General features: G+C 41.5%; 1 protein-coding gene across 3 annotated transcripts; it reads left to right on the top strand.

Annotated features, from left to right (window-relative positions):
* The first annotated feature begins 10,775 nt into the window (after positions 1-10,775).
* Positions 10,776-23,010, top strand: SUB1 (SUB1 regulator of transcription). Of its 3 annotated transcripts, none has more exons than XM_057431142.1 (4): positions 10,776-10,932; positions 12,653-12,775; positions 17,684-17,792; positions 22,763-23,010. In XM_057431142.1, the coding sequence occupies exons 1-4, from the start codon at positions 10,861-10,863 to the stop codon at positions 22,840-22,842; spliced, it is 384 nt and encodes a 127-aa protein (XP_057287125.1). In that variant the 5' UTR covers positions 10,776-10,860; the 3' UTR covers positions 22,843-23,010. The 3 variants fall into 3 exon arrangements, with proteins under 3 accessions (XP_057287125.1, XP_057287126.1, XP_057287127.1); XM_057431143.1 differs by lacking the exon at positions 22,763-23,010 and adding an exon at positions 21,926-22,205; XM_057431144.1 differs by lacking the exon at positions 22,763-23,010 and adding an exon at positions 21,948-22,204.
* Positions 23,011-25,080: the final 2,070 nt, after the last annotated feature.

The following is a 25,080-nucleotide window of genomic DNA, read 5'->3' as shown; positions in this document are numbered from 1 at the left end:
GCCTTCCCCCCACCCACCCACCTACAGCGACAACGGCGGAGTGCGGCCGGGCCGACGCCGTGCGCACGCGCGGGATGTACGGGCGCTACTGGGAGCTGTAGTCCGGCCCGCGGCCGCGCCACCACCGTTACCCTGCACTGCGCTGCTGGGCGGGCCGTGAGAGCCCGCGGGACCTCCCCGCGAGCATGCGCGGGATGTGCAAAGGCTCATAGGAGCTGTGGTCCCGGGGCCTACGTGCGGTTGCTGTCGGGCTGTTGCTGCGGGCCCCACTAGCCCGGTCTCGGCCTTACTCTATCCGTCACGGCCTGCGGGCTCGTATGGCCGAGGAAGGGTGGGTTTCTCATTCTTGCCCGCGAGCGCACATCGCAAGCAGTGGGTAGTTTTAATAACAGAGGTACTGGTGAAGCGGGTCACTGCCGCCCCTGCTGTGTCTGTGCGCGTGGACCGCACACGCCAGTGTCCGCCGGCTACCCCACACAAGCACATGGTCTGCCCGATCATGGCACGCAGTAAGTAGGTAGTGAGCACTCCTGCAAGGCCACAGAGGTAGACGGCAGCATCTGCACTTAGTACACGTGTGCAGAGCTCATAGCAAAACCTTGGAGAAGGGTAACAACAGTGATCAGAGGGATGGAGCACCTCTCCTCTGATGAAAGGCTGAGGGAATTGGGGTTCCACCTAGAGAAGACTGGGGAGACCTTCTTGCGGCCACCCAGTTCTTAAAAGGGACCTATAAGAAAGATGGGGAAAAACTTAGCAGGGCTTGTTGTGACAGGACAGAGGGTGATGGTTTTAAACCAGAAGAGGGGAGATTCGGGCTGGAGGTCATGAAAAAATTCTTCACAAAGTGGGTGTAAAACACTGGCATAGGTTGCCCAGAGAGGTGGTGGATGCCCCATCCCTGGAGACATTCAAGGCCAGGCTGGATGTGGTTCTGGGCAACCTGATTTAGTTGAAGATGTCTCTGCTGTTAGCAGGGGGCTTGAACAAGATGACCTTTAAAGGTCCCTTCCAACTCAAACTATTTTATGATACCATCATTTGTCTACAGTTTAGATTCACCTGGGCCTCCAGCTGCACCATACAACTGCATTACCATACACGAAGAGCATCACTGTCATCCAGCTAAAGCCTCCTGCACATTGTTTGACCTGTCCCCGAGCACCACAGCTGACGTGCCCACAAATTAGTTCTGCCATAGTACCTACATGCTCACTGCACACAACGTAAAGCCTCACCCACACAGGGCCCATCAATCTGAAGTTTCTAGGCAGCCACATTCCATCACATTGTTCCTAAAAACCGCTGGGCAGCAGCCAGTGCACTAACCGCCCCTGGAGAGTGATTGAATGCGCATTTGTGCCACCTTCAGGCAACCCTTTCCTCCGAGCAGCAGATTCTTCTCAAGCCTCGGAACAAAGCAAAACTTAAATCCCTAAATACTTGCATCTTTTTGTGTACTTTGTGCTTTGATTTTTCATAAACTGATCAGGACTTACAAAAGATTTCTGGATTAATAAGTGATCATTTTAGAAGTACTTATTTTCTGCAAGCCACACTTACAAAATCACCCCTGCTTGGGACCTTCCACCGCCCTCACAAAAACAGGGGTTTCCTTTATCCCATGGTATGTGCGGGCATCTTAGGCTGTAAGACTTCAACAAAGAGATTATTGTTCATAAAACAAATAAGAAGAGGAAAGTAATTTCTCATCTAAAGCTTATATTATTGCAGTTGCAGATGAACTGTAGCTACTTAAGGTGCCAAACATCTTTGCCAATTCACTGAACATAATTTGTTGGTCATTATTACTAGTTTTGCATAGGAACTAAACAGTACTGTACCTTTTGTTCATTTTTATCCTAATCAAGCACAACATGAAAAGGAACCTGCATGGGAAAAGGAATAAGTTTCTAATCTCTGCAGTGCATGTCCACTCAAAGGGCTTTACAGTGAAGAAAGCAGCTATTGGGTGAAGACACTTAATTGCTAATGCTTATAAAAAAAGCCCTAATCCTGAAGTTATATATGAAAGTACTTCAGGAGAGGGCTTTATGCAAACCTTCTGTAGAAGAACTTACAGGGCATTGCGGCATCTGTAAAGAAAGAGGCTACACACAAACACACACACACACACACACACACACACACACACACATACATACTGCTTTCACAACTAGTTCCCCTTTATTCACTCAAGCATGGTAATATATAGCATACAGATACGGGTCCGAACCGTGAAGCCAAATAGCAACTACGTCATTCCCAGTGACTGTTTTCAGTCACTATAAATTCCATTCTATAAACAATCAATCCTCAGGCTTCTTCCCAGCCCGACCTTGCACCCAAACACTCCCTGCCTTACTCAAGACCTAGGTGCACTGTCAGCAATTCTTCTTCTTCTTTAGTTATCCACATAGTGGGGACAGGACAGCTTGCAGTTCCCACAGGGCATGGCCTCTTCTGCCATGAGAACCTCAATTGACTCATGCCATTTCTCTAATATCGAGAAGTATTTATACTCTCCCATCTTTATTTTTATGAAAGATTGTTCATAAGTGGACCACCGGATCATGGTGCTTTGATAAAAAGGACATTGATATTTTCTTTGTTCCATTGTTTTTTCAAGTTTTTTCAGTACAAACCTCCCAATATACTGATAAATATACAGTATTCAATATACATTTTGCTTAAAATATAAGCATCTATATGCATACAGACATTCACACACCTTTTAACACTGTATCACTAAAGCTATATTTGCAAGTGGGTAGGTCTGCAATTGCCTACTTCTTTTTCATTGATGAGGTAAACTTGGAATATTTACCCTCCTTTCAACCTTTAGCTCCACAAGCTGAAGGGAAAAAGAAAAGGCTTTCTTATGCACAATACAGAATTCTGCCTTAGGTTCTTAACTTCCTTCATTCAAACAATTCTTAGTAGTTCTAATTCAGACACTGCACCCTACATCTTGTGATTTCAGCCATGCATAATGTCTGAGCAGAAGCTCCTGTTTGGCAGCCCAATTCAGCTGCAATTCCAGAAGAAGTTTCCAGTTACTTTTCAGGGTGAGTTTTGCATACTGAATCTTCAGTGCATGTATCACTTTAGAAAGACTACAACTACACACATGTACTAAGTGTGAACAAAAACCAAATTAAACTCAAGCAGCTTTCCCATTTCCTTGGAAAAAAATAAAACAACCCAGTGGTATTATACAAGCCTTTCCCTCAGCAGTTTCCTAATAAGAACCTGATGCTTCCTCGTGACTTTGTGAACCATTACATAACATCTATTTATGTTACTACTAGCTTGCAGGATCAGATTCATAGTCTACACTTAAGAAACCTCAGTGGGTTATAAAACAAGATTGCATCTCTGTGAGACGTGTATCAGATTTGCTTCAAAATGAAACAGTAATACACTCAGATTAGATCCTTCAGGGCATTCTGAACCTCACTGATTTCTGTACCCTTACCTGGGAGGAAAATAAACGGAGTGATAAAGTGCAAATCATGTGGAAGAGGGAGAAAGACAGGAAGGTTTTAGTGAAACATTCACAGTGGTGTTTATTTTTGCTTATTTGTCTTATTTGTTTAATAGGAAAAAGAAACCTCTCCACCTGTGCTCCTGTTAAGATTGCAGAAGGTCAGCCAGGAATTTCCAGAATGAAAACACACACTGGATCACAAAGCTTTAATTCAGAATTAGATAGTACAGCTACTCTGCTTGTGCAAAGTTCAGTGCATCTAAAAATATCACAGGCAAAAATGTCAAGCTAGCATTAAGAAAAACAGATCTTTTAACTTCATTTCAGCTATGGGACAGGAGATCTCCAAAATATGGTGCGAAGAAGAAAGTACCATGTAACATGCACTGTCATCAATCCTAATATTTTACTTAAAGGTACGCGTCTCTGCTTCTACTGCAGGGCTGCAAAACTCTGGTTGAAAAACGATGGAGAAAATGCTAAAATTTTAAATATTTTGTACCTTCTCTTCAAACCACTGAAAGTAAGCAAACATAAACTTTTTTCTTTTTCTTTTTTTTAAATTTTTTTTTGGTACAGATGGGAGGCAAGATTTATTAGAGGCAACCTTCCAGTTTATGTAAAACCGGACTCTCAGCCCGCCTTGGTGCGACCACCAGAGGGCAGGACAAGTATAACAGAAGATTGAAGCTTCCTTATTCAGTAGAGGACAGACCACGTTAATAAAAGCTGCACTTTCATTTCCTGAAAAGGTAATTTAATACTTAGTGCTCTCTTTGTAAAAGTCCTAGATAGGAAGAGGTTTAAAATCAGTATAAGGAGTCCAGTGCTGCGTTCTCACCTGGAAATCAGATCTGATAGCTACAGAGACAGGACCCTCATTAGCTTATCAACCTTCTTATTTTAAAGTGAAATTATGTTGTTTTTTTTTAAGCAATGAAAACAAAGGCCCGATGTTTTCACTAAGATTTTAAGTGATTAAAGCAAGAAAGTGTTACCTTTTAACAACAGGATTTAGACATTGAGCAGTAACCATAACAACAGATGTGTTAATAAATGTAATTTATTAAATCACAAATTGAAGTTATCAGTGCTTAGAATACCAAATTACAACATACAAAAACCCCACCACCCAAATCCAAGTGCAAGATAAAATTATGCAAGTGCTAATGCAAACTCAAGTTACACATCGTATGCACATGAGAAACAAACCAGTTACACTACACAAACGAAATACCGCTTGGCAGTATCCCTCACTCTTTCTTTCCTGACACTTCAATAAAGTTAACGTCCGTATTATAGGTTATCCTTCCTTTTCTCAGCTGATTTCTTCATCCAGCTTTTAAACTAGTAAGTAGCGAATACTAAAACATTTAAAGAGCTCTTTCTCTTTCTGCTTGCCACTAAATGTGTTTCCTACCAGCTCTACTATTTGTAGCTAGAGGAGTAAGCCACTGCAGTTAGTAATAGCTGTGTGATCAGAAGCGTAAGCGTGTATTTCTCAGCATTCGTGTGCAAATCTGCATGCTAAAATTTCCCTTTGAAGAAAAAGCTAATGCTTCAACGTTCTTCTCAGCCAAAGACATGTGTGATATGAAATGAGGCAATCAGGCAGTAACTAGAAGAATTTAAGCCCTTTTAAGGCAGCTACAGAAGGAAACTGTCTGATGAGGCAACAAACCTATTACAAAAATCTATTTTAAGAGCTCAGAAGATGTGCTATACCCCTTGGGGGGATAGATGACTCACTGAGAAGGTAACAGAAGAAATTTACTTCAGGAAAATTAAGGCTTCTTTCCCACTTTTCTAAAGCCTAGTAGCTGCTTTCTTGTCTTTAAATAGATTAACATATAGTAAGGGTGATTTATCAAAAAGCTCAACAGCCACTATACTAAATGACCAGAACAATTATCAAAGAAACCTATCATTACTGAAAAAAACAGAATGTGAAATCCCTAGTTCCAACAAACACTCCCTTTCCCTGACCTATTATTCAGAAATTCAACTGTAAAAATAAACTCGGTGCTTGCTTTGGAGGAAATGTTGCAGGTGGGAGAAATTAACTCCTTAAGGTCATATGGGAAAATCTCTTTTAGTAATTTTGATTTATTTCAAGGCTGAAGAACTTGATTAAAAATGCATAAAGAATTCTTGATTTGAACGTGATGCTCCAAAAACCATAGCATTCTTTATGTACCGGGTCTTGCCCTGTAAGAAAGTAGGGCAGCTATTACAAAGACCTAAACTGCCATTGGTGTTCTAATATGAAAGTCAGTAAAAGCCTTGAAAAGAATGGCTTTTTTTTTCAAATTAGTATTCTACATGAGGAGATTATGTTGTGTGCAACAGGTTTTTTGTTTTCCTTTTTTGTTGGAGTTAAGCATTAAGTATTAAAGTATCATCTGTTCATCTTCAGTCATATGGCTCGATAAGCCTGGTATTTGCTCAGTGGTGATAATGAATATATTTGCATGCACATCGTTTACTGTGCTTTTTGATTATAATCAAAGCATCAGGCACAAATTAAGAACTGTACATTTCCTATATTTGTTTTGCAAGATATATCATGTTATAAAGCAGCCAGTTTCCAAGAACTAGGTAGAAGAGTGCACTTCTTATTTCTGGTATTGACTTACTGTTTTCCTGCAACTGAAGTGAAAAGGTGAAAAACCGGCTCACAGTGGCAGTCAGTTTATCTCACCTCATGGTGAGGGCTGTAAAGGTTTCCTGGATCCCTTCTACAAACCTCTGCTGCCCACCTCCTGTAAGTGGTTTTTTTTTCAGAAACCTGAAAGTCCTGCTTAGGACATGTGAAGCATGGAATCAGGCTCTACAACTCAGAGAGAGTTATAAAGCAGGTATGTTTATTACGGCTCCAGGTGCAAGCGGGATTGCTCCTCCTAACTTGCACACCGAGGGGTTAGGCAAAAAGCAGATATTTATTACACACAAACATACATATTCATTAGGTTCCCCAGAGTTTGGCAGGGATATTACAATTAGTTTAGGTACTCATTATCATACGTCTCCTCCCTTTTGGCGCTTGCACACTGCCCTCCGAGGGTCGTGGGCAGGGGTCTTCAAGATGAAGTAAGCAGTCTTCCTCAGGGTGCACTTTTCACCTTTAGCACAGGTGGATGTCCCAGTAATCACAAATTAGCTGAAACCAACCGTATCTGCAAGTTTCTATAGCTGGCAAAGATTTAAACAGTGTGACCTTCTATACAAAATTTATTGCCTCCCAAGCTAGCAGATGTTCAGGAGTCACTGTCTCCAAACTAACTGATAATTAGAAGGATGGTAAGAAATACTTCACACATTAGAAGGATGAAAGGAAACAATTCACTCTTGTTAGTCAGACTACTAAATTCTGTTATCACACCACAGACTTACAACACATTGTTCTCCATCTTAGACCTAAGTTAAGTTAAAAGTATTTTAACCCTATGTTTTCCACGCACTTGCTTTCCTTATATCACTTGCAGCTGCTCATGCTGACTTTGGGAAAATTATCGTCTTTTGAAAGATTATGTTTATCCTTCTGGTCCATGTTAAAAAACAGGGATCTTTGGAGTTTAAAAAAGCCCAAGACATTTGATTTTAAACACTTTATTAATAGGTGTTTGTCCTTGAAACTACAGAGGCCGATCAGCCACCACCCCGCTCCACCTTGGTTGGAAAAGATCTTTAAGATCATGAAGTCCAACCATTACTCCAGCACTGCGAAGGCTACCACTAAACCACATCACTGAGGGCCTCATCTACACGGTGTGTGAATACTTCCAGAGATGGTGACTCCGCCACTGCCCTGGGCAGCCTGTTCCAATGCCTGAGCACCCACTCTGTGAAGAACTTTTCCCTAACAGCCAATCTAAACATCCCCTGGTGCAGCTTGAGGCCGTTTCCTCTTCTCCTGTCACTTGTTACTTGGGAGATCACCCAGCTCCTGGCTACATCCTCATTTCAGGTTGTAAAGAGTGTAAGAATGTAAAGAGTGATAAGGTCCCCCCTGAGCCTTCTCTTCTCCAGACTAAACAACCCCAGTACCCTCAGGCATTGCTCATAAAACATGTGCTCTAAAGCCTGACATAGCTTTATCTGGAAACTGGTGTTGGGAGTGAAGTCCACTTCCCGTTTCTGATAATCTGCTTGCACTTTTTACTAAAAGCTTACATTACAGCAAAAGCAGGTCTAAAGGTAATAGCACTGAGAAAAGGACAAGACTGGTAATAGGCATCTTAAACACTGGCAGCCTGCCATGCTTGCAGCACAGCTACGTGACCCATCAGTATGAACAGTGATAAGCAAACAGTAACAGGCTGTGCTAGTTCTGCGTGAAGCTGTGTTGACTATAATATATTGTTAAATCTCATCATAAAGTACAGGCTGAAATAGGAGACCCAGGAAGGCACAACATGAAACCACCCATGCTCCAACAGCCTGCTTGGCCTATTGCAGCCTCCAAAGGCTGCTGAAAGTCTTCTCCTTTCACAAAGTTGGGGGCAGAAGAACCTTTCCTCACCTCTCCTCCAAAGAGGTGTTGTTTTATCTTGGAAACTAATGCTTACTTGTGGAGGTGTGCTGAGCCTACAGCTGCTTTTCAGATCCTGGTGCGGGAGACAGCATCAGCAGGGCACCGTGGAGGCAGCGCGTTCTGCTGTAACATGGCACACAAATAGTTAACATTGTAAAACTGTGTTTCAAGTTGTTGTTTTGGGGCGGTTTTTGGTGCTTGGAGGACATTTGAAAAGCAGATGTTTAAAACAGGAGCCGAGGTTGTTTTAACCTCCACCCTCCAACCTGCGCTTGACCCAACGAGGGTGACCGCCATGCCGGGAACCCGCCACCAGCTGACGGGAACAGGAACCGGCGCCTTCCTCAACAGCGCTGCGGGGCCCCCCGCTGCGGTTTCCCTATGCAAAGCCGCCTCTCGGAGCTCCTGCTGGGCCAGCGCTGCGACTACATCGAGGAACCGCTGCGGCGGGCGGAAGAAAACACCCATTGCCAGATTACTGTTAATTGTTTAATTGTTCCTTTCCAGTTGTCCTCCCTCCCCTCGCAGTTCCCCAGCGGAGAGCAGGCGGCAGGTGAAAGCCCAGCCCCGGCGGCACCTCCCCGCAGCGAGGCCACAACCGTGGGGGCTTCAGGCTGGGCCGAAGGGCGAGCAAAGCCCTGCCGTTACCCGTGTCCCCCCCGCCGCCCCGGTGTCCCCTTTGGAGGGGCGCTCCTGCGCCCTTCAGTGCTCCGTTGGCGTGAGGAAGAGGAGGCAGCGGCACCAGCGGCCCCACGGGAATGCGCGGGCACGCGTAACAAAGGGACGCGTCCCCTTTAAGCGCTTCCCCCAGCCCTTCCACATGGTATACAGAAGGGGCGGGGACTGCTCGGGACGTCACTTCCGCTTCTTTCGCAGCGGAGGGGACTAGCGTGTGAAGCGGGACGTAAGTGTTGGGGTCCGTGTGTGGCTCCATCGGGGTCGGCGCCAGTTCCTCCCCCCCCTCCCCACCTCTGTCGCTGACTGCTGATTCCTTGGTAACCCCGGCGGGCGCAGGGGGTGGAAGTCGCGCCCGGTTAGCCATGTGGTGGTCAGGGTTCCCCTTTTCCTCGAGTGCCTGCTGTGCCCCGCGGGAGGGATGCCCCGCTCTGCAGCAGGCCAGGGGCGGGAGGAGAAGCTGCCATGTTGAGGGGGCAAAGAGGATTTGAGTGAGGGAGAAAATGGCGGCGGAGAGCTGCCTGGCTACGGCCCCCCCTCCCCCCCGCTGCGAGATTTGACCCTGCTCGCTTGAAGACCCCTGACCTTTTTCTTTTTGTGCTGCCTTTTCTCCACTTCCTCGCTGGTGACGTGCAGCCTGCTTGCTGCCACCCTGCCTCGGGAGAGCCTGGGCGTCCTTGCCTGTGCCCCTCTGTTCAGGCCCTCGCTGCTTTCCCCCGGGGGGCAACACGAGCCATAGAAAAGAGGAATAGGGGAGGAAAATGGCGGCTGGGATCCGCCTACCTGGTGTTCCTAGCTCGCCCTGGCTTGTCTTCTCTGTCTTTTCCCCTCGTCCTCGTTTGGCCCGTCTCATTCCGCCCTCGCTCTCCCCGGTGCTTGAGTGTTTCGTCACTCTGCGCCTGCCAGTCTCTCCTGAGGGACCCCTACCACCCCCCATTGATTTTTACCCTCCAGTTTCCGCCCCCACCTTCCTCCATGTTGTCGCTCCCTCATCTGGACCCTGGAGTTGTTCACTGCCGCTACACTCGCCCCACCGCGTATCTGTATGTTCTCATTCGGCTCACCCGGTTTCGTGTCCTCGCTGTGCTTTTTTACATTGTCCCATTGCAGCTCTCCTCTGCCTCCCTCCTGCAGCGTGGCTTAGTTGTGCTTCCCCGTGCCCTGTTTAATTTGCAGTGCTACAGCTTCCACCATCGTGCTTGAAGATATTACGGCAGAAATTACCCTTCTTTAGAATCACGCTGATCCATTATCATTATTTAAATTCAATTTTTTCTAATTTGCATATGGATTTTTCTCTACCAATTTAAAAACACCACTATTCTTTTTTATTTTTTTTCCCCTAAGCTATGCTTGTTTAATCTTTTGTTAGCCTTTCCTAGCTGTAGTTATTTTATACAGTTTCTTTCAGGGATGCTTATTTTTATTGTGAAACAACAAATGAGCTATTTACTTGTTACAGAGAGTAGCAGGCAAGATGTATGGCTGCTATATTTAACCACGTTTGCATACTAGAGAGATACAGAAGCACACCTGGTGGCATGCCTTCGAGGAAGGCTGAATGCCCTCTTGTTTGCAAATAAATAGACTCTAGTGTCTGATGCGTTGAAGCTGCAGTGGAAATATTAATTGCAGTACCGTAGTTCACTGTAACTGAGGTGTTTTTTTCAGACTTTTGTCTTATTGGTGGGAGGTTTAGCTTTATGTGTGACGATTATGTGTCACGTTGCTTGCAAATCCAGCTGGTGAAATGGATGTGTAAGAGTAGAGATAATGCTAGGGGGCTTAATAGTTTATATTTGTGAATATAATGTAAGGAGTTCAACTGGAGGAAAATATTTTATTGTATTTTTTTACGTTTTGGTTTCTGCCATATCTAGGTGTATGTGAAACTGGTGAAAAATTGTCTCTTTGTAAATCACTTGGAAACAAAATCACTGCATTTAATGCAGTTGCGCCAAAAAGAGGAAGAGGTATCAACAGGAAGAGCGTTTGATATTGCATCTACAGTGTGTATTAAAACTTGTATAAAAAGGCAAGAAAGTCTTTAGAAGAGTTTTAGAGAAGATGAGCCTTTACAAACAGGTTTGCAGATGGCTTTTCAGCCATAAAGGGATATAGTTCTTTTGCAGGGTTCTAATGTTATTTTTCTCTTCCTAGAATGCCTAAATCAAAGGAACTTGTGTCGTCAAGCTCATCTGCCAGTGATTCAGATAGTGAAGTTGACAAAAAGGTGAACATTATGTGTAGTTTATTACTACTGTATTAACTCGTAGATTTTAGGCTGGTCTTAAGGAATTAGGTGAGCATTATGTCACAACATGCATGTCATTCCATGTGATTTGTCAGGCACCTAACCCAAAACACTGTCTCTTGCACCCTAACATCACCCAAGAACTACAACAGCAGCAAAAAAACTCCTCCACCTCCCAAGATCAGGGTTTGGGTGTATAGGATGCTTTCTGCCTTGCAGTAAACTTTTTTTCCTTAAGTTTTGCTCTTGTCAATGTTTTTGATGTGATACATCTAACTGTAAGCTTTCTGGAATTCTTTGCTGCTTTGTGGCATGTGATAGCAGGCTTCTGTGGCCCTGGTGGCAAGAATTTGGACTAATTCTGAAGACAAAGATAACACCCCCGTGCCTGCCTCATTCAATTTGGTATCCAGATTACTTGTCCAAACCAAAAACCGTCACTTGCCCTGTCCTCCATGTGTTGCTTGCTTATCTTATTTGCATGTTCTTTTTCTGTTTCAGATTCTTACATTTACCATCTGCTAGCTCCTCACTTAAAAGCTGAACTGAAATTGATGTTTTAGAGATTATTAATTTTAACATGCTGACTGTTACATGAATTCTGTGTTCCCATTTATTTTTAACGGTTACTTAATTTATAAGCTTGTATAGATGTACCAGTCATTATGAACAAAACCAGAAAAAACTGAATTTATCTTAAGAAATGCAAGGTTACAATGCAGAAATCGGGTCTTTTAATGTAGTGTATGAAAAGAATCTGCTTTATTGAATTGGTTCAAATGTGACTTTGTTGCACTTTGCAAGTTAGGTGTTCTGTGAGATCTTAATAGAAGAGGAAACAAGCTGGTGAATTTATTTTTTGATAAGGAACTGAATTCCTGACAAGACAGAGCCTAGCTGCTTTCGTGGGCAGTGAAGTGGTGGTGTTTTGGCTTGGTGTGTCATTTTCCCCTTCTCCACCCAATTTAAGCCTTCCGTACTTGCTGGAATTTTTTTGTCTTTAAAGGCCGTTATCCTTAGTATGATTCTAGCACGTAAGACTAGCTTTTGGTATCTTGGTCTTACTCTTTTTTTGGGAATGGACATAGTTACCATATAACCATTAGTAGAAATAGAGACTTTGTAGCATCCGTGGGTAATCAGATTTACAGCCCCAATGATTTAAAGACATTTTATTTATTGTGCTATGGACAGAGATTCAACACTGACTTAATTAAAAAAAAAAAAAAATTATTACTCTGAAGATGGTTTCCAGCTTTTTCTTCACTATCTCATCTTTTTTTTTTTTTTTTTTTTTTTGGAAGAATTTTTTAAGCTGTCCTGCATTTTTTGTGCTACTCGGTGGAAAGGAAGGTGAAACTTCTGTCAGACTTTAAATTTTTCATTAAAAGTACTAACTGACAGCCTTATTGGACAGAAAGAGTAGGATATTTGAAATGTGTTTTGATCTAGTTCAGTTCTCTTTAAAGACGAAGTATTATGGTGAGCTTCTCTGTGAACAGAATTAAAGTCATTTGAATAATTTATTTTTAATTAAATTCCAGTCTAAATGTACAGTATTGCATTCCTGCATTCACAGGAGGAATGTGATAATGTGCATTGCGTAGTAGTAGTTTGTGACCATTGGCACGAAGTTTTCTGTAACTTATGAGTTGTGGTTCATGCTTTTTTTTTTTTTTTTTGTTATTCTTGTTCCAAGGCAAAGAGGAAAACACAAGCAACTCCAGAAAAACCTGTAAAGAAACAAAAGACTGGAGAAAGTTCAAAAGGTGCTGCAGCTTCTTCTAAGCAAAGCAGTACCACAGATGAAAATATGTTTCAGGTAAAATTGATGACTCTTAGAGCCTGATTAACATGTTGTGTCATAATCAGGGTAAGTTTTATGAGGTGCTCTGAATATTTTGGGGGCACAGTGCTTGGTCTCCTGAAGCCTTTACTGAAGGGGATTGCAATGGTAGCATGCAGATGAGATGCTCAAAAAAGGAGTTGTCAGGTTTCAGCAGAGTAAAAAGTATCTGAGTTGTAGCAGTTGAGCTGACCCCTGTGTCTTTGCCTATGGTTAATTCTGGGTAGTCATTTTGTTGGTAAATACAGCACTTACATGCTTTAAATGTTAGATCAGGACTTGTCTCTACATAGAAATGTTTTTTATTCAGGACTCTAGAAAGAAAGGTTCTTAGAAACCGAAGTAGGGACTTTCTGTTCCCATTTATCTAGGTCAAGGGCAGTTTCGCTCCTTATAAGACAGTGTCTTGGACTAAGTTTTGCTTGTTCCTTTGTTTTATGATTCAGGGGTTTGGATTTTTTTTTGTGGGATTTTTTGTTTTGTTTTTTTGTTTTGTTTTTTTCTTTTTGTTTGTTTTTCCTACTGATCTTCCAGAAAGATTGTAATTTATTGTCCTTGTATTTAAGATGTACAGTTCAAGGTGAATGTATATTTCTCAGTGGCAAGATGCATTTGCGAAGTCAGTGTGTTTGTAGTTCCGGCGGTTGGCCAAGGCAACAGCAGTGTGCTAAAAGCTCTGTGCATCAATATACATGGCTTGGAATTACCTGTTTTATGGTTATGGATCATGACTTACTAAATGTCTCTGAGTAGCAGCCTAGAGAAAGGAACTTAGAGACTTTGATTCTTAAGTTTATGAAAGGGTATGAGAGAGGTGCCTAATAAGATGGCACCGACACTGAGTAAGGCAAAATAAATGGTTTTGGGCTGCAGCTGTGCAAAGTGATGTGGCACAGCCTCGGCTCCCTCCCCCCCCCCCCTCCCCCCCCAACAGTCTTTTCTGAGCGAAGATCTGCTTAACACTGTAATACAGGATTTTTTTTTAATATATATATAATTTTTCTTTGAATCAGCTCTCACTTTCCTCTTCATATATATCTGGGAGAGAGAAGTTCAGTTGAAGGCAATGCCTGGACTTCCTCATCAAAGGAAGAATATAATGCTTCTGGCTCTCCTGGGGCATGTTTTGAGCCATGCCAGAAAAAATGAGATCATGTCTTCTACGCATTATGAGGTGAATTGCAGTTAGAACTCAAAAAAGCTATGTATAAGCTTTATGCCAAGTTTGTAATAAGTTCAGAAATTCCAGATTTGGAGAAAGATGTTTAAATTTTTAACTCTCCCTGATGCAAAAAAACCAAAATCCTTTCAGATAAAAGCAAAAGTATTTGCGTGCTCTGATTTCTTTCAATCTTTTTGACCTAAGACAATAAAAAGTTACTAAAAACAGACAGCAGGGGACTCCTGTTAGTCTAACAGGATTCTTCCAGTGTTGAGTGCAATATAGAAAAAATATTTTGATAATCATCTTGACCTAAAACATCAGTGTTACTTAGTTTCTGCCTGCCTTTCAGTTAGTGGACAACAAAAGTTTTTTTTTAGATCGCTTATTGTATTATGTGAAGCTTGGTGAATTTTTTCATACTACATCAGCTTATGTGTGTTAACTAGGATGTAACTGTTAAAAGTACAAACAGCACTGTAGGTCTAGGGATACTACACCTCTCTCCCTCCACCCCAGGAGGGCATGCTAGAAGATCTAGATTTGTTTTACTGTTTTGGGTTTGTTTTTTTTTTTAGGTATTTTGTTTGTTCTAGGGCTGCTACTAGTATAAGAAGGTTTCCTTTTTGCTTTGCTATGGCAGTAAAATCGTGTCTGATATGCAAGGGTAGTGTAACTTACAAGTGTGGCTGCATTTGATGGAGATCAGGCTGTAAAGCATTCGTAGGACAGAAATTCTTTAATTCCGTATTGTGTGTGGGAGTGGCACCAAATGATGGGAAACTTAAAGGCTTTTTATTCTGTACCCTGAAGTATACAGCTTTCCTTCATATAGAGCTCATTGTGACTGCTGTATTCAGAAGATTCAGCGTTTTCATCAAGATGTGCATTTTACAATTTTTTTTGTTTGTGTCTAATGTTGGTGTGATGGTATTTTTTGAAACTACTTATGGAGAATACCATAAACGTAAGTTGGAGAGAATTATTTCAATATAAGAGACCAAGTGTATTTTGTTTATTTAGATGTATTGGTCTTTCTGGGTTTTATAGTTAGCCTAGTATACTTTGGAATTTCTTGAAGGATTTAGGTGCAGTTGTGTTGTGGATATTTATCTTACTCCTTTTTGTGATGTATTAGTGGATGCCCAAAGGACAAGTGTTATTCATGATTATGTGGAAGGGTTTTGTGTTGATACATTGGATTCCTGTCTGTGACTTCAAGCCAACATGAGCTCTGCATCATGTTCTTTGGTTAGTTTGACAAATCCTGTCATCTACCTGTGCCTGATTTGGATAAGGTTTTTAATGCTGTCAGTATGTGTTATTAATGACTACCCAGAGTGGAACCACATTGCATGATCACATTCAGTGAAATTATTACTTCAAAAGTTGTCTGTGAGTTGTTCTGCCTATTCCCCCCTCTCCTTTCTCTCATATATGTATGTGTGTGTGTATATATGTATATATATAATTTTTTTTTTAAATTTGGGTTTTATTTGCTTTGTGACTTGTGAAAAATAAGTTCGTCAGTTTCCCAGTGTAATGTCTTTATCATATTCTGACAGTAGAGAAATATAAATTTGTGATGCTCTGGAAGGGTCATTGGTTTAGCACATTAATTCTGAAGCTTAGGTGGTCACTGATGTGTACCACAATCAGTTTGCTGTGTTGCAGATCTCACTGTTTACAGGATTTTTTTATTGTGCTCTTCCTAATGCAGTACATGTAGTTATCACCTAAGAAAGAGGGGTGTTTTTTGGCCATTTCTACTTAATCAAGACAAACTGGAAATGGGAAAAGTGGTGAAGAAGGTTGTTGCTGAAGCTCATAACAGGAAGTCCGTTCCATTGAAAGGAACCGAGATACAGTTCAGTGCCTTTTATTCAAAGAAATAGAAACCTGGAAACAATGCTTTCAGTGTCTTCTGGTGTATGTAATTCAATGTAATATGTAATAAAAAAGCATCAAACTTGTCTATGAAGGTTGAACTGCAGTAACTATGCTGCTAAATCAGTACAACCCATGGAACACCACGGTGATTATAGAGATACAAAGATGTCTTGGATCAGAGAAATTATCCTAGCACTATCAGCTGCTGTGTGGAAAATGAATTGGTCAGAAATTATTCAATGCCAGGAGGGAGGGAAGCATTGTGTGTAGTACTACTTAAAGCTGATCTTAGAGGTGACTTTAAAAGTCACTGATGCATTAAAGTGTAAAACCGAGAAATGTTGTTCATGTAGGCTATTTAGGATATTCTTTGCCAGCAGCGCTGGTGGACTTGGGCATGGTACCAAATTTGGTCTGAAAGAACTCTTCTATCATGACATTGTACCCTATTTTTTAATATTAAATTTGTGAACGTATTTAATAAATCACTCAAAAAAATACTAATCTTATAAACTGTAAGATCTTGTTCCTTTTAAAGGGTGGTTTGAAGCAAGAAAACTGCTTCAGGCTTATAGTATCTAAAGATGTCCTAATGGTTTTAAAATCAGTTTCAGAGTTAATGATCTACGTAAGAAAAATTGCTTTAAGCAAACACAAAGCATTTTTCTTTATATCTATTTTATGAAATGCAGATATGTGTGGGCCCTTTAAAATCGTATCAAAATGCAAGATGCATCAGCTAGTGAAACTGAAAATTAAAGTGAAATGTTTTAATAGGAAGTAGTATTCTGTTTTAAAACTGTTTACTTTAGAATGTGTTCTTTCCTCATAAAAAGTATCCAGGTGTATACAGAATTTAAAGAGTTTTTTGTGTGAATTGTATTTGATTGTGTTTTTATTATCCAATTCCTGATTCTCAGATTCACATTGTACTTTGAATTTATGTTAACAAATTTTTTTTTTTTTTTTTAAATCAGATTTGGAAAGATCTTTAATAAGCCTAAACATGTAGTGTGATATATAGTTGTCAGTATGAGTTGTCCCTGCTCCCTGCTCTTTGCATCCTCATAACTCAAGCCATTGTGGTGCAGAAATTTGAAATTCCAAAGTCATTTCATACAATGCTACATATTGGTAAACTTAAAGGATTTGAATATTTCCTTTGGGATACCTGGTAGAGATAGTCTTTTAACCACAGTTCCCATGAGAAGTGCCATGAGGACTTGGGAGTGGGCATGGGACAGCTGGTTAACTTTCACTTCCATCTGTATTTACTGTATTTTAAAAAAGAAAAAAACCAAACAACCCCAAACCAAAAACCTCTAAAATTGCGGTTATTACATGTGAGTATCTAACTTGCTTTCTGTACGCATGAAACTGACTAAAAGCTGTTTTGGAGGAGAGCTCTCTCTTTCCCTGTTTGTTTACAGCTGCTGCAAATGAAGGTGGTTGTAAAATTTTATTTCAGCAAAATTTTAGAGACAGACTTTATTTCAGCAAACACTTGTATTTTATTTTTTTTAAGGCAAAATTTTATTTCCACAAATTATACAGTGAATTAGTGGCTTTTGTAAGAAGTAAGCATGTTAAAAGTATAGGTATTTTTGTTGTAGGAGAGCTATTTTTGCATTAAGCTTTGAGCGCTCAACTAATTTGAAGTTATTTATTAGCCTACTGACTACTCTGGATTAAGCTTTTTATCTAGTTGCTTCTCTGCTGTCTAAAATAAGCTTGCAGTGTGCAATGTCACGTGTTAGATCCTGATACTGCTGTGAAAAGTGAATGCTGTAATACGTAAAATACCTGAAATGCCCTTATATGTGTTTTGACAGATTGGCAAAATGAGATATGTCAGTGTTCGTGACTTTAAAGGGAAAGTCTTAATTGATATTAGAGAATATTGGATGGATCAAGAAGGTGAAATGAAGCCTGGCAGAAAAGGTATTGTTCTGCTTTGTGTTACTTTGTATTAAAATGTTGTCTGCAGTTTGCTGGAGTGCTTTGTATATGAAATCTTTATACTTTGTTGCTGCATTGTTTTTCAGTTTACTTTATCATTTATATTTGAAAAATGATTAGTTTTGTCTGCAGATTATACACAAAAGCAAATTGGGTTTGTTGTCTTGAATCTGTTTTTCTGAAATGGATTCTCCATGACTTATGGAAAACAAAGCATCAAATACAAACAAATTCAGTATGGGATTTACATCTGTAGCTGTACACACCCTACTCCACCACCCTGATTAAATTGATGCAGTTTTTCTTTTATTATAATTTCATACCTTTTTTTCAAAATTCACTGAAAAAAATTAACCTACTCATTTGTGATAAGATTCTAATTTCTTTTAAACAATGCCCTTCAATTTCTATCAAATTTTAATTAAGACATTTGATATGATTAATTTTGGAAAAAATGAGTAAAGATTTTAGTTGAGGTGCAAATACCTCGGGTGTTCACTGTGCTTCTAATTTGCAGCACAGCATAAGCCATTTTACCTTTGTCACTCCCATGCTAGCTTTTTATGGCGTGCCTTCACTGAACAGTTCTCAGAGCTTTGCCACCTGCAGCGTGAGGGCACAAGGACAGTTGGGAGTAGAATCATAGAATACTTAGGGTTGGGAAGGACCTTACGATCATCAAGTTCCAGCCCCTGTGCCAGGGGCAGGGACACCTCACACTAAACCATGCCACCCAAGGCTTCATCCAGCCTGGCCTTGAACACTGCCAGGGATGGAATATTCACAGCTTCCCTGTGCAACCCATTCCACTGCCTCACCACCCTTACAGTAAAGACCTTCCTCCTTATATCCAATCTAAACTTCCCCTGTTTAAGTTTTAACCCGTTACCCCTTTTCCTGTCACTACAGTCCCTAATGAATAGTCCATCCCCAGTATCCTTATAGGCCCCCTTCAGATACTGGAAGGCTGCTGTGAGGTCTTGTCGTGGTTTAAACCCAGTCAGGCAACTTGTTCACTCACTCCCAGTGAGTGGTGCCGAGCTGACAACAATCAGGGCTCCCCCCTTCCCCGCTCCCGGAGGAACGGGGAGGAGGATCGAAAGCGTGCAACTCCTACAGGTGGAGACAAGAACAGTCCAGCAACCAATGTACAACACAAATCACCACTGCTACCATCAACTACAACAATGATAAGGGAAAATAACAGGGGAAGAGAATACGATACCACCGGCCAAGAAATGAGTCCCACCCGGAAGACCGTGTCCTTCCGAGTAACTCCCAGTTGCCCCCCACCCTGGGCATGACATGCTGTGGTATGGAATACCTCCTTGGCTAGCCTGGGTCAGGCGCCCCGTCTCCGCTTCCTCACAGCTTCCCCTCCTCCCTGGCAGAGCATGAGCCTCACAAAGTCCTTGGTCAGGGTAAACATCACTTAGCGACAACCGAAAACATCGGTTTCACCACCATTGCTCCCAGGATGGAAGTCAAAACACAGCACTGCACCAGCTAACACAAAGGAGAAACATGACTGCTACTGCTGAACCCAGGACAGGTCTCCACTCAGCCTTCTCTTCTCCAGGCTGAACAGCCCCAACTTTCTCAGCCTGTCCTCATATGGGAGGTGCTCCAGTCCCCGATCATCCTCGTGGCCCTCCTTTGGACTTGTTCCAACGGTTCCATGTCCTTTTTATGTTGAGGACACCAGAACTGCACACAATACTCCAAGTGAGGTCTCATGAGAGCAGAGTGGAGGGGCAGGATCACCTCCTTAGACCTGCTGGTCACGCTCCTTTTGATGCAGCCCAGGATACAATTGGCTTTCTGGGCTGTGAGCGCACACTGCCAGCTCATGTTCGTTTTCTCATTGACCAGCACCCTCAAGTCCTTCTCTGCAGGGCTGTTCTGAATCTCTTCTTTGCCCAACCTGTAGCTGTGCCTGGGACTGCTCTGACCCAGGACCTTGCACTTGGCATGGTTAAACTTCATAAGGTTGGCATCAGCCCACCTCACAAGTGTGTCGAGGTCCCTCTGGATGGCATTCCTTCCCTCCAGCGTATCAACCAAACCACACAGCTTGGTGTCATCGGCAAACTTGCTGAGGGCGCACTCAATCCCACTGTCCCTGTCACTGACAGATGCTGAACAAGACCGGTCCCAGCACCAATACCTGAGGGACAGCACTTGTTACTGGTCTCCAGCTGGACATTGAGCCATTGACCACAACTCTTTGTGTGCGGCCATCCAGCCAGTTCTTTATTCACCGAGTGGTCCATCCATCAAATTGATGTCTCTCCAATTTAGAGACAAGGATGTCGTGTGGGACAGTGTCGAATGCTTTGCACAAGTCCAGGTAGATGACATCAACTGCTCTACCCCTGTCCATCAGTTCTGTAGCCCCATCATAGAAGGCCACCAAATTGGTCAGGCAGGATTTCCCCTTAGTGAAGCCATGCTGGCTGTCACCAAGCACCTTGTTGTTTTTCATGTGCCTTAGCATGCCTTCTAGGAGAATCTGCTCCAAGATTTTGTCAGGCACAGAGGTGAGACTGACAGGTCTGTAATTCTCTGGGTTGTCCCTTTTCCCCTTCTTGAAAATGGGGGTTATATTTCCCTTTTTCCAGTCATTGGGAACTTCACCTGACTGCCATGGTTTTTTAAATATCATGGAGAGTGGCTTAGCAACTTCATTCGCCAGCAAGTTCATTTGCCAGCTCCTTCAGGACCTGTGGATGGATCTCATCACGTCCCATGGACATGTACACATTCAGATTTTTAAGATGGTCTCGAACCAGTTCCTCTCCTACAGTGGGCCCAAGGTCTTCATTCTCACAGTCCCTGCATCTGCCTTCCAAGACTTGGGTGGTTTGGTCAGAGCCTTTGCCAGTGAAGACTGAGGCAAAGAAGTCATTCAGAACCTCAGCCTTCTCCAAATCCTGTGTAGCCAGTTCTCCCGAGAGCTTCCTGAGGGGACCTACGTTGTTGCTAGTCTGTTTTTTATTTGCTATGTACCTGTAGAATCCCTTCCTGTTATCTTTCACATCCCTAGCCAAGTTTAATTCTAACTGGGCCTTAGCTTTCCTAACCTGGTCCCTAGCTTCCTGGACAACTTCCGCGTATTCTTCCCAGGCTGCCTGTCCTTGCTTCCACCTTTTATAAGTCTCTTTTTAATTTTGAATATTCCTCTGCAGCTCCTTATCCATCCAAGGAGGTCTCCTGGCCCTCCTGCTGCACTTCTTTCTAGTTGAGTAGCAATGCTTAAATTAATTTCATACTGCTTCTGTTAGAAAAGCCTACTTTTAAATGGTTTCCATGCTGTGCGAAGTAAAGAGGTAAGTATGAAACATTCTGCTATGGAGACTCTAGACATTTTATGTACAATCAATGTAAGGTTTGTCACATTCTTCTGATGCGTCCTGGGGCAACTCAGTGAACAGACGTTTGGAAAGCTTGAGAAGCATTTTCATAATTTCTTAGATGACCACTGAGAATAGGTTTGTATGAACAGGTGCAGTGGTATGGTACAGGAAAATACCTTGGTTTGGATTTGTTATTGCTACTTAACAAAAAAGATGTCTTTGTCTTCTAAGGACTTTAACCTGCTGTGTTTTGAGGTGGAAGTCAAAAGTGTATGCAGTTTGAGTGGCAGACTACAGTGAAATTTGATGGGTAGGCCAAGTGACAAGAATTACACGATAAGGTAGAAATGTGTATCTATGTGGCAAAAGGGTCTGCATTCTATTAAAATAGAATACTTAGGTACTTAGAAGCTGCTTACCTAGTTATCCTAAACACGGTATAAGCAGTTGAAATTGTGTAATAAAAGTCTGTTTAAATTATTGTGTCAGATTGTATAAAACAGCAGATCTGAACTGCATGCAATTCATCTAGTATGTGGTTCAGGGACATTTGGTTCCCTAAAGTGGTTAATGCATCTGGTCTAAATTTTTTCTAAAGAAACCTGCCCACTAAAGACTGGTGGAAAACTTCTTAGATTTGTTCCGTGCAGACTACTTGCTGCTCAAAATTAGGGTGATGCTCTGATAAGACAGTGATGGTAGAAGAAAAAAAAGATAATGAGCCCCAGAAAGGAAATTCAGAGTTTCACCTGTTTTCAGGTCCTGCTCCACCTACATGGAGAAAGCAATGAAGGAAGGAAGCCTGATCACTGAGAGGGGAGAGTGGGGGTAAATAGTAGAAGAGCCTGGCAGGAGAGAGTATGAGAGGTAGGCCTGCGAGTCTGTACTAGCATAGATGTGGCATAGAGATTGTAGTGGAAGAATGAGGAGACTAATGCACAAAGGAACTATGTGCCCGGACTCAAATTTGAGGCAGTACAAACTTAGAACTGAGAAGATGGGATGTGTGGCACTGAACTATTATTAATTGTCCCTAGAAACTGTGGTGAACTTGAAGTGGGAAAGTAACTTCCATGTTTGCTTGGGAGTGCTAGGGAGCGGAGTAACTCAAAATGTTACTTATAGTATGAATTATTTACAGTGCTTTAAGAAATAGGAGGAACATTCTCCCCTACACCCCCCTACCACCGCCCCCCCCCCAGTATTACGGTACTTTAAAAGTGCATAGAAGTTCAGTTAGTCCACAGAGGTATAGCTTTTTGGGAGCCAATGGGAATACCAGTGACTTCCTACTTCTAACGCAGGCCTTTTGTGCGGCCTTTTGTCAAGGCCAGACCTGTATTTCCCTGCTTGTGAATGGATTTGTTGCACTGTACTCATTTTCTTTGTAATTTAAACTTGACCAGAGATAAGCTAAAGTCAAAGGTTAAACTGAAGTGATCCAGGTGAGTAATTAAGATGCTTTTTGAAGTAGCTCAAAGATAGTAGTTATGACATAGACTTTGTGTATGAAGCCAGCCTTGATAGTAAATATGCAAGATCCTGTACCACAATTTTCTTTTTTGTCTTAAGTGTCATTTTTTTAATGCATTTCAGGTATTTCTTTAAATCCAGAACAATGGAACCAGCTGAAGGAACAGATTTCTGATATTGATGATGCAGTAAGAAAACTTTAAAGAGAGCCATACAGAAACATGTATCACTTCAGTTGTTCTAAGCAGTCTTTTTGCATTGGCTTTAGTTTTCTAAAACATTGTTTTCCAAGCTATTGTATATTTGGATTGCAAAACAATTTGTAAGATGAATACTTTTTTTATGTGCATTAAAAGTGTATTTTGAGTGAGGCTATTTGTGTATACTTTACTAAAAGGAAACGTGTTGCATTTGCCTCATGATGTAAAATAAATAATATGCAAAGGATACTTGTTCATGGCCTTTTGATTGAAGGTATTTGCTGATAAGGCCACCTAATAGCTTTAGTCTTTATTTTAGTTTCAGTTTAGTTAGCAGTTTAGTTTGTTTTCTGAGGACATTTCTTAAAATGTCTCCATTTAAATTTTTCTTTTATTTCATACTCCATGGTATTGTCCTGACAGTTTTCTGCTCTAAGACTTGATACAAACAGCAAATACTTGGTAAAACACATTTTTGTAGATAATTTTCAATACGGTATTTGTTAATTTACCGTATTTATTCTGATGTAAACAGTCCTGAGTATAGACTTTTTGCATTACTTGCATGAAGTGTTATGCTAAACAATAACACTTGAACACAAGCCACATGCTGTTTCTTCTAATTCTTTCTCTAGCTTGCTTGACTTAGAAAATAAAATTAGCCTTTTTTCTTGGACCCTAGATTTTAGAATGTGATGCATAAACTTTTACAGTAATAGACATATACCTCAGAGTAAGATAGTATTGAAAAGCTCCAGATGTGGTTATTACGTACCCTTTTCAAGCTTTGCATTAGATCATTCTTGAACACACTAACTAGTCAGCTACAGAAAAGAACAGTTAACCTGTATTTGTTCATTTGAGTGTACTGCATAAACAAAGATGCTTAAACTAGGCTGTAACACAGGTTAACAGTTAAACAGTATTAAAACTTCCTCAGCCAAAATGGTCTGGCTACCATAGAATCATAGGACTGTTTGGGTTGGAAGGGACCTTAAATATCATCTACTTCCACCTGCCCTGCATGGTTGCTTTCCACTAGACCAGGTTGCTCTGTGCCCTTTCCAGCCTGGCTGTGAGCACTGCCAGGGATGGAGCATTCGCTCTGTCCATACTGCCTGCCCAAACCACTTACCTTGCTTTGTGTGGCTTACATGTACACAACTGGTTTATCTTTTGTACAGAAGATACTTGGCACTTACAGCGGAGCACTGGTGCATAGTGCATCATGACTATAGTGGACTTCGCTGTCAACCATTGTACTGTTCTGATGAGCTGCTGCCCAGTGGAAGCTCTGTTAGACCAGATGCTGCCCCATTTGAAGGGGCTTCTTGATAGCTGTCACAAACAATGGGATGAAGAAGGGAGAATATGATGTTTGAGTAGAACTTGGAGAGATAAGGGTACACCAGTACGGAAGTTAATAGTGAAAGATCAAAGTTAGCTGACATAATGCCTACAGTGAAGGCATGTACATAAGCATAATAGGAGGAGAGTTTATTTTCTGACTTAGTTCAGTTAATCGAAGGAAGAAGATGAATCCACTTCATAAGAACTGACATTTCAAGACTACGTAGTGAATGTACTACCTAATTGGTTTGGCTGTAATTTTCTCATTCAGTGTTAATGTAGTTTTCAAGTTTTGTACAGACAGAATTTAGTATTTAATTCTGGAATATCTTCATAGGATCGGTTTTATTGCAGTCATGCATGGATGTGCATACACAGACTGTTCCTGTGTTGCACAGTTTTAATCCAATGCAAATATTTGTTGAAGGGTGAGGAAGGGTGGCTTCATCAAATTAAATACATATTGTTAAGTTTAATATTATGTCAGATACCTCTGCCTGCTCTTTAACGTACCCGTTGTTGGCATATTGAAAGTTAAGATTGTTTTTTGTACAGCTCAGGAAATTTCGAGTTTTTAAGAACTGCTTAAGAGTGAATAAAAGGGTAAAGAGGCGTTTTGTGGGAGCAAATGCATTTTTGAGCACAACATTATTCTTTGAGTGTCTCTTAAATGTAGGGATCTTTGGACAAATAGAATAAATATGAAATATGCTAAAATTTCACAGATGAGTGAATGAAATAAATTCCTTCAGATCGCTATCAACAGGTTCTAGGTGTTTGCGGTATGTACGTATGATTTTTTTTTTTCTTTAAATCTGAAATTTTTTTAGCCAGGTTTCACCCATTTTACCTCAATACTTTCACATGACTACTCCAAAGCACATGATTATG

The sequence above is a fragment of the Pezoporus wallicus genome, unplaced genomic scaffold (assembly GCF_028554395.1).
Source record: "Pezoporus wallicus isolate ANWC-B61680 ecotype Strahan unplaced genomic scaffold, APGP_CSIRO_Pwel_v1 contig_8692, whole genome shotgun sequence".
NCBI classification, from domain to species: domain Eukaryota; kingdom Metazoa; phylum Chordata; class Aves; order Psittaciformes; family Psittacidae; genus Pezoporus; species Pezoporus wallicus.
Note: the sequence above shows the minus strand (reverse complement) of the source record. Positions and strands in the feature narration are given on the sequence as shown.

Bases quoted from the DNA above. Each gene is read 5' to 3' on its own strand.
- SUB1 (XM_057431142.1), top strand. From the start codon at position 10,861: ATGCCTAAATCAAAGGAACTTGTGTCGTCAAGCTCATCTGCCAGTGAT. The intron at 10,933-12,652 runs GTGAACATTATG...TCTTGTTCCAAG, and splicing joins ATAGTGAAGTTGACAAAAAG to GCAAAGAGGAAAACACAAGC. The intron at 12,776-17,683 runs GTAAAATTGATG...GTGTTTTGACAG, and splicing joins CAGATGAAAATATGTTTCAG to ATTGGCAAAATGAGATATGT.